The sequence below is a fragment of the Balaenoptera physalus genome (assembly GCF_965194825.1).
Source record: "Balaenoptera physalus genome assembly, chromosome: 9".
NCBI lineage: Eukaryota > Metazoa > Chordata > Mammalia > Artiodactyla > Balaenopteridae > Balaenoptera > Balaenoptera physalus.
Window position 1 is genome coordinate 12,393,397 of NC_138888.1, and position 9,210 is coordinate 12,402,606.

General features: G+C 43.7%; 1 protein-coding gene across 1 annotated transcript in view; it reads right to left on the reverse strand.

Annotated features, from left to right (window-relative positions):
- The window catches only part of SCAF8 (SR-related CTD associated factor 8), a 79,632-nt gene extending 73,294 nt beyond the window's left edge, over window positions 1–6,338 (reverse strand). The window contains 5 exon segments of the mRNA XM_082474430.1: window positions 3,169–3,221; window positions 3,224–3,266; window positions 3,269–3,451; window positions 3,453–3,593; window positions 3,596–6,338. Of these exon segments, the coding sequence (XP_082330556.1) occupies window positions 3,169–3,221; window positions 3,224–3,266; window positions 3,269–3,451; window positions 3,453–3,593; window positions 3,596–3,670 (495 nt within the window). The 5' untranslated portion in view covers window positions 3,671–6,338.
- Window positions 6,339–9,210: the final 2,872 nt, after the last annotated feature.

Here is a 9,210-nt window from a genome sequence, read left to right on the forward strand (position 1 = left end):
TGCGGTGAGAACTCTAAACCATCATAACAAGTAAATGCCACCATCTTTGAGCAGCAGCAACTACAACACCTTGTAATGGTAATAATTCTTCTGGAATTAACTGCTCAGGTCAAGCACTGACCGTTAGGGAATCTCATATTCCATCCTGGACAAATTTTCTTTCATCATTTCAGAACTGACGTTAGTGGTCATGGGATAAACTTTTATCACAAGGATGATGCTTAACTGGAAATTAAAGTTTTCCCACAGAACTAGCACAACGGGCACTTAAATATCAGTTCTTGAGCTTCAATCTCATTTAACTCATGATAAGTACGAGGGATTTACCACGTAAAGGATCTTCTGACAGTGCATTTGAAAATGGGGTAGGGAGGCACAAAGCCCCTTTGAGAAAAGGGTTGGGGGGGGTGGAGGTGGGAGGAGGTGGGAGTGGTGGGTGGAGGCAGGCAGGCAGGCAGGCAGGCGGACACGCCAATCAAGACTCGGACACATCCTGCAGAAGACCACACACTTTCAGACTGAGACTTAGCCACAATTTGCAGATTAAAAACCTATATTCTTAACTTTTAAAATCTCTGGCACGTTCCTGTTTTCAAGCCAAGATCTGCTTGCTTGTCTTTTTTTTTAATTTTGAAAAACCTGATAATTAGCAAGTTATAAAAGCTAAGCATGTCTTATTTTAAACATTACACTTAGAGCTAAACTGTGGTGCCTTATAAAGCAAATGGCACTTCTTGACAATTCAATGCTTCAAAGATACCTTTAAACTTGCCAGAGAAAGTTCTGTTGGGCTCAGCCCAAGGATGCCTTTAAAAGCCAAATTCACTGCAAGTAAACATTCTAAAATATCCTTTTCTCCTAATCCTGTAACTCAGATTCCTTTTTTATTTTTGCACTTTGCAACACGTGATTTAATGGAAGAACATCATTACTAAACTATTTCCCACTATATACTTCCTTGCAACAACAAATTTTTACTACATCAGCAAGTACTATAGATAGTCACAGAAACTATATTCAGAAATCAGAAAAAGCAGGATTATGTACTTTGAGTTTAAAGCAAAAAAAAGTATATTCTTCTGAATCTTCTTCAAAATCTACTGCCCTTCCTCAATTCTATGACTCTTACTGCTACAATTTTTAAGCCAACCCCATTTTCAAATATGGTGAAGTGTGAGCGTATTAGTAAATAGGAAGTTAAAAGATGTTATAACTTCTCTGAAATACATAAGGGGAAAAGAGAGAGTGCTACATAAACTAAAATGGGAATACTACTACAAATCTCAAGTTCTTATACAGATTAGATGAGAAAAGAGTTGAAACATCAAGCTAGCCATTTACATGTTAGGCTCCTTATCCTTAATGTCAATACTAAAATGAAAAACCAATTGTTAACACTTGTAATCCACCATGCTTTACTGTGACCAACCACAGTGTACTAACCACTTGTTTATATCTACCACATGGCAGGGAGGGCTGGGAATGGAGGAGGGTACATATTAGGAACCCCCAAGATAAACAGGAGAGGCACTCATCAAAAAGGCATAGGGTAAATCAAATAATTGCAAGGAAATAAGAGAAAGGATTTTTTTTATAATTAAAAAAAAACACTTTAACATTCTGTTAGTGCTATAGCACCATATGTAGCAAATAAAAAGGCTACAGACCTGTTGTTTTTCCCCCCTGCAGAACCATGAAACTATTAGCAATAAATTGGAACATACAGTATCCTTACTTTTTATTCCAGATTTAAAGGACAAGAGTATTGTGGGGTGGAACCAAATTTTATAATTTGACCCAAATTATCAGCTATAAATTCATAAATAAAATGGAAAAGATTCCCAAGTCTACTGCTCTAATTTGTATCAAGAAGAGATAAAAAAGAAAAGAAAATCCAGTATTCAAAAAGAAAATCCTTTCCAAAAAAAAATGTTTGCTTTCATATAACTGTGTCACTGCTATCTAGTCTAATATGGAGTGTTTAATTCACATATTATCTAACTTTTAGCCTCTTAGCAGCTAAGTTTCCAAAACGTCAATTCTAGGGAGAGAGGGAGGGAGGGAGAAAAGAGGGACGGCGGGAGGGAGGAGGGAACGAGTTTTCTCCTTTTGGAAAACAAATAAAATTGTAAAACAGCTTTTTAAAGCATTGCCTTGTTCAGAATATCACTATTATACTACTGAATAGAGCATTAGCACTTCCACGTGAAAAGTTCATAAAATTTATGTAAATGTAGTTAACATCACATTAAAATATTTTTAAATAAGGCATACAGGTAAGGATAACTCTGGTTGTGTAGATATGTACTTGTTAAATGCTTGTTTAATGTTAGCATTAAGGTCTATTCCTACCGGAGTTTTAAAACATTTTAATATATTTTATCAAAACTTGCGTCCCTTCAAACTAGTGAACTCAATAGTGAAAACTGGACAGCTGCTTGTTAAAAATCTAGCCTTATATATGACACGTGAAGGAGCCTGTGGGAAATGCATCTCCAGCATCTTCTCTCTGCATGCACAACTCTCCCTGCCTGTCTTTATGTCGGATGATGAGAAGAGGGGGGGAGTAAGAATAGGAGAAATTGCAGAATAATCTCGCCTCCAGATCAACCATGCCCTTAGCTAAAGTCCCTAGTTGGCAGGTTAGCTAGCCAACAATATCTCAATTATAAACAAGCACTACTTGCAATGTGACCACAGGTTATCACCCCTGTAGGTGCTCTTCCTGCACTAGCCCCGATCAGGGCCTGCCTCATTAAGGACCCGGGAAAGGTCTGGGCGGTGATGCCCGGCCTCCAGTTAAAATCCCGCAGGCCCAGGAAAGAGGTGGGAGGGCCAGGAATCGGCGGAACTGACCCGGAGAGACCTGCCGTAAGCCTCCGGGGGAGGGCCCAAGCGGGCCTTCCCTCCAGCCCCGCAGCCACTCAGTACTCTGCTGGAGACACCGGAACCTCCCTCCGCCCCGGGGCGGCCCTCTTCCAGCCCTCCCCCCCGGAATCGGGGGAGGGGCGCCGGGGCTGAGAAACACCCCTCCCCCACGGACACAGCTAGGCCGCCACTCGCCCCACCCTGAAAAGCCCTGCGGGCCAGTGCCCACCCTCCCGCGGTGGCCTCGTCCCGGGTTGGGGGGAGCGTGGGTAGGAGGGGAGGTTAAAGTACAATACCAACCTCGCTATTGAAGGTTTTCACAGCCTCCATGTTGTCGGTGTGGAGGCCCAGAGCCCGGCGGCGGAAGAGGCGGCGGCCACTGCACTGGGTGGGGAGAACTAGACGGGGGCGGCGACGCGGCTGCGAGGAGGGGGCGCCGGCGGGAGGCCGGGCCGCTGCGACCCCGGGCAGGAGGGGAAGGGCAAGCACCGGCGGGGCAGGGTTCCCTTAGGGGCAGCGAGGCCCCGGCATGGCCGCTAGGGCGGGCGGAGCGCCGGTCCGGGGAACAGAGGCGCTGCCGGGGCTGGCTGGCAGCGGGCGGGGGAGGGGCTGGGCGCCTTCTCTTCTCCGCCCCGCTCGGTCTCGGGCTTCCACCCCCTAGCCCGGTCCCCTACACTCTCCACCCCCTTCTTCCTCTTCCTCCGACAGGCTCCTGTTTCACCTCCCCGCCGCTCGGGCCGTAGGAACCAGCAGCGCACGGCGAAGACGGAGGAGGAAGCGCTGGCAGCAGCGGCTGCGGCATCCAATATGGCGGACACGAGTCGGGCCGCGCAGCTCGGAGATCCGCGGCGCCCGCCAGCGCGCCCCCTGGCGACGGGACCGCGCAGGCCCGGGCCGCGGCGCGGAACCATCGAGCGCGCGCGGGCCAGAGCGTCGCCGCCAGGAGGCCCCGGTCATCTCGGCTCCCGGGGGGTCCCCTGCCCCTCACCCGCACCCCACCTCCTCGCCGCTGCGGGAGCGAGTGCTGCTGCCTCTTGGAGCGCCCTTGAGGCCACTGCAAACCATTGCTCTAAGAAAAACCCAAATGTCCCCCCGGCAAGTTTAGGCAATAATATACACGTTTCCGTTGTTTCCATGTGGCTTGGCCCCTTTACACGAGGTTTAGTTGCTTTTCAGAACTTTACTGGACGTTGGCCTAAAGGTTAACAGCCGGAAAAGTTCCTAGTCAGTCACTTATTTGGTAACGATGTTCCCAAGCATTTTAATAGCGTCGGGAGAAAACGTTAGAAACAAAAGCTTTGGATCCGGGCGGGGGCAGGGGGACGAGGGAAGCACGCCTGCAGCGAGCAAGCAGCTCAGTGCAGGAAATGCACGCTGCATAAAATCCAGGGGGACCGGCGTGGTCTAGACAATGAGTGCATTTGTCTGTACAGCGGGAAGCCGTGCCCAGAACGCACAAGATTTCCATAGGCGAAAGGGAACGCATCTTTTATGAAAGATGAATTATTCTAAAGGAATTTTGACCTAGGTTTAGAGGCAGAGGGTGAATACCGTATTCCTAGATGAAATAGATGCTGCTAGCAAAATGCCTTCTCTCTCACTTCGTGCAATGTAAGATAACCGATACCAAATTCAAAGCGAGCATTTAAATTAAAAGTTAGGGGTGTGTCACTGAACCCCAAACACCACTGTGGTCTTACTGGGAGTTATTTTTCAGCAATCACTTCTCCGAAGTTCACTCAAAGGAAAGGGGGGAATGATGACGGCAGAATTTTTCTCTAGAGGATTGTTGGAATCAAGGTACTAATGTAAGAGCTGAGCCCAGAGCCGTGTGAAACTGAGGAAGGCAGGCGCTTCTTGACATTTTAGGGTCTGCTTTTTAGAGCCTACTTCACTGACAGCTTTAATACGGTGGCTGGCTACTTAGAAGGTAAAATATCGGATAACTTTTTCGTAAGAGCTTATATTTCCACTTTCAAAATCTCAAATGTGTCACAAAGTTCATAGGCCAAGCCATTATGATCTCTTGCCAACAATTGCAGTAGCCTCCTAACTAACTGGTCCCTATCATTCATCCTCCAGACTCTAGCCAGAGGGGAATTTTTTAAGACACAAATCAGATCAGGTCACTCCCTTGTTTAAATCTTTTTAAGACTTTCCCATTGCACTTCAGGTATTATCTTAACCTCTTATTATGGCCCGAAGGTCCTGCCTATCTCAGCTCACACTACTTTCCCCGTCCTCTTTACTCTGGCCACAGTGGTCTCCTTTGTTCCTTGACAACACTAGTGCTTTCCTACCTAGGACACTTGTGTGCCTCTGCCTTCTGGGGTGCTGTTGCTCTCGTTCTTTCCTAGCTGACTCCTCATCCTCTTTCCTCCTGCCAGAGTTTTCCCCTAATCAGTTCATCTACAGTAGCATGCTGTGACTTGCGGAAGTACCCACTCAGTTCTGGTCATGCCAGATTTTAACATTCAACATTTGCTGCTCTGGCCTATGAGGGATTATTTATTCAGTCATTCATGAATGAATGTTGACCGAATTACTTAGGCCTGAGAGATTAAGATGCAATACAAGCTAAAGAAGTATATTTTTAAAAAAGAATTAAATCCGTTGTTAACCTACAGCACTTGATTTCATAAAGCTTCCATAGCCAGAAGGATTGCAGAAGGCATATTTTGACCAAGGGACGGAAAAGAAAAAAAAAGAAAAAAAAAAGCAGAGGACAACCTAAGCACACTCTTTTAGTGAGAAGGAAGTAAAGCAAGAGGAAAAGTAGAGAAAAGTTAGAGGAGGGTAAAGGGGAGTCTGGAGGCCCAGTGCAAAGAGTAAATGCAAAGTTTGTGCACAACTACACACACCTCTACATTGTGAACATGTCAATGCCCATGTCTGTAGTTTATGTATGTGTGTATATTAGGATTCTGATTCCCGGGTAACAAACCAATTTGAGCTAGCTTAAGCATTAAAGAATTCACCATTAACATGCAGATTTTTCTCCTGTAACCCAAAGTCAGGAATGCAGATGGGCCTAAAGAAGGCACCCAAACCAGAATTTAGAAAGCCTAAAGCAGCCTTATCTGCTTACCTGCTTGAGTTTTCCTTCTGTTGCTTTATCCAACTCTCTGGTTTACACAGTGGGATATGACTGTTGCTCCTGGTTTTATAGTTCTAAACACCTAGAGGACCTGACCGTTAGCCTCTCTCCTTCCCAGTTCCAAATTCCTTAAGAGGAAAGTAAGGAACTGGATTGACCCAGCTTGGATTAGGTGATCATCACCGAGAAACTTAAGACCAATAATTCATTTTCTGAAGAAGATTAACATGGGAAATAGCGGGCAGGAGTAGCCCAGCCACTGGAAGCGATATTCCCAATTGTGAATTATGAAACTCACATTCCAGAGTTTATGGCATTCTCTTCCAAGTGCGGTTATCGTTGGCCTCTCCCCTAGGACTTAATCATTTGGGGGGTAACTCATAGGCTCTAATTCAGCCGTAAGCAAGTGGTCAGAGTCAAGAACAGTCTGGAGCAGCACTCGCCACAGAGCTTTCTGAGATGGTGGACATGTTCTATATCCGTGATGCCCAATTCAGTGGCTCTAGCTCCGTGTGACTATCGTGCATGTGAAATATGGCATGCGCAACTGAGAAAATGAGGTTTTTTTAAAATTAATTAATTAATTATTTTTTGGCTGTGTTGGGTCTTTGTTGCTGTGCGCAGGCTTTCTCTAGTTGCGTCGAGCAGGGGCTACTCTTCGTTGTGGTGCGCGGGCTTCTCATTGCGGTGGCTTCTCTTGTTGCGGAGCACCGGCTCTAGGCTTGCGGGCTTCAGTAGTTGTGGTGCACGGGCTCTAGAGTGCAGGCTCAGCAGTTGTGGCGCACGGGCTCAGTTGCTTCATGGCATGTGGGATCTTCCCGGACCAGGGATTGAACCCGTGTCCCCTGCATTGGCAGGCGGATTCTTAACCACTGCGCCACCAGGGAAGCCCAGAAAATGAGTTTTTAATTTTATTTCACTCTAATTGACTCAAGTTTAAATATATGCTAGTGGCCACCACATTGGAAAGCAGAGGTCTAGCTAGAGAGGACTTAGTTCCATCGATAGGGCACGTCCTGGATAAGGGGCGTCATTGTGAGGTGGCAGTAAGCAAAAAACAATGATCAGCTGTCAGAAGTAGCTATATATGTATATGAGTTATTTTTAAACAAGGGCAAAAAACCTGGAGCACTATCTAAACCAGAACTAATTTCCATCTAATGAAAAAAAAGAAAACTTGAGATTCCTCAGGAAACACTTCGGGAATGGTTTAGTAAATCAGGGCACAGAAACAAAATGGAATATTATATAGCCAATTAAAATGATTAGACTGTGGGAAACAATATGATGGTTCTTCAGAAATCAAATAGAATTAGCATAAGATCCAGCTATTCCACTTCTGGATTCACCCAAAAGAAATGAAAACAGGGACTTGAGCAGATATCTGTGTCCCCATGTTCATAGTGGCACTTTCACAGTAACTAAAAAGTGGCAGCAACCCAAGTGTCCACTGACAGATAAATGGACAAACAAAACAGAATGGGGTATATGCATACAATGGAATATTATTCAGCCTTAAAATGGAAGGAAATTCTGACATATGCTACAACATGGATGAAACTTGAAGATATTATACTAAGTGAAATAAGCCAGTCACACAAAGACAAATATTGTATGATTCCACTTATATGGGGTACCTAGAATAGTCAAATTCATAAAGACAGAAAGTAGAATGGTGGTTGCCAGGGGAGAGTGGGAATGGGGAGTTAGTGTTTAATGGGCATAGAGTTCATTTTGGGAAGATGAAAAAGTTCTGGAAATGAATGGGGATGATGGTTGCACAAGAGTATGAAAGTACTTAGTGTCACAGAACTGTACACTTAAAAATAGTTAAAATGGTAAATATTATGTTATGTTTGCTTAATCACAATTTTTAAAATATTTTTAATGGTTAGAATAAGACTAGAAATACAGGAAAGGGAAAATGAATACGTTAGCCTATTAAATACAAAAAAATACAAAACAAACTGTTAATGTATTGATATTTTAGTTTTTAAGAGTATATATGCAAAGATTGAAAAATGATATAAAAAATAAAGATAATTCTATTAGGGTGCTGGGATTGCGAGGGTATTTTAAAAAATATTTTTGCCCCATTTCAATAATTTGGTAATTTTGTATCTTATTATTTTATTTTATTTTATTCTTTTTGACCCCACCATGTGGCTTGTGGGATCTTAGTTCCCTGACCAGGGATCGAACCCAGGCCCATGGCAGTGAAAGCACCAAGTCCTAACCACTGGACTGCCAGGGAGTTCCCAATCTTATTATTTTAAATGAGCGCAGTATAACTCACCAAACTTGATAGTGAAACCAGGTATATTTCCTGAGAGAATCATAAGATGTTAAAGGTACAAAGTAAATATTTTACTTCTACCAGCTTCACTTAAATTAAGTAGGAATTTTGAGTTTGGCAGATGTGTTTTGTTTTCTGTTAAAGAAGTGGTTCTTCACATAGCTAAAGGTAAAACAGCACATGTTATCAGTAGTAGTGGTCAAAGATTTAAAAAAAAAAAATCTCTAAATTTCCAGGCTTTGTAGTTTGAGTATTGATTTAAGCTTAACCTTTGCCACTCAATGAGTAAACCAACAGATTCGTGTCTTTCTCCTTCACAATGAATCTTCCTTACTACTTACACACACACACACTCCTGACCCAAAGTATATGCCCAACCCACAGACACAACCTTCAGTTGTTCCCCAGACTTCCCAAATGGACATGACTTCAAGTTGCTGGTGAGAAGGAGCTGTTTTGCCTGCCTTAAAGTTTTATGCAGCTATTGTGAAATGACAGAGGAACTTTCTGACTATAGGAATTTTCATTCATTTCAGATCATTGAAAAGGAGACCAAATTATTTTGTTGCAATACAATGAGAGAAGACTCAGGGTATGATGAAAGAGGTCGTATCACCCAAAAGGCATTTTCTTATATTCCTAAACTCCATCTACCTTTCTGCTACAAACAGCTGTTATAAATTGAGGGCACTGTGCTAAGTGGCATCAACCTGGCTGTCCAAATAAGGCCTCACATGTTGACAATACATTGTGACCACTGTATTCCTCATATGTTGATGGATTAGTAACTAAATTTAATTCATCCAGAGTAGATCCGAGCCTCATGGACAAACCAATAATAACCAAACACAAGAGACTGACATATGCCCCCCAGAATGCAAGTTTATTAATTTACTATACGATATATCTCATTCAAGTGACTGGAATTCTCATGTCTACTATTCAAGGC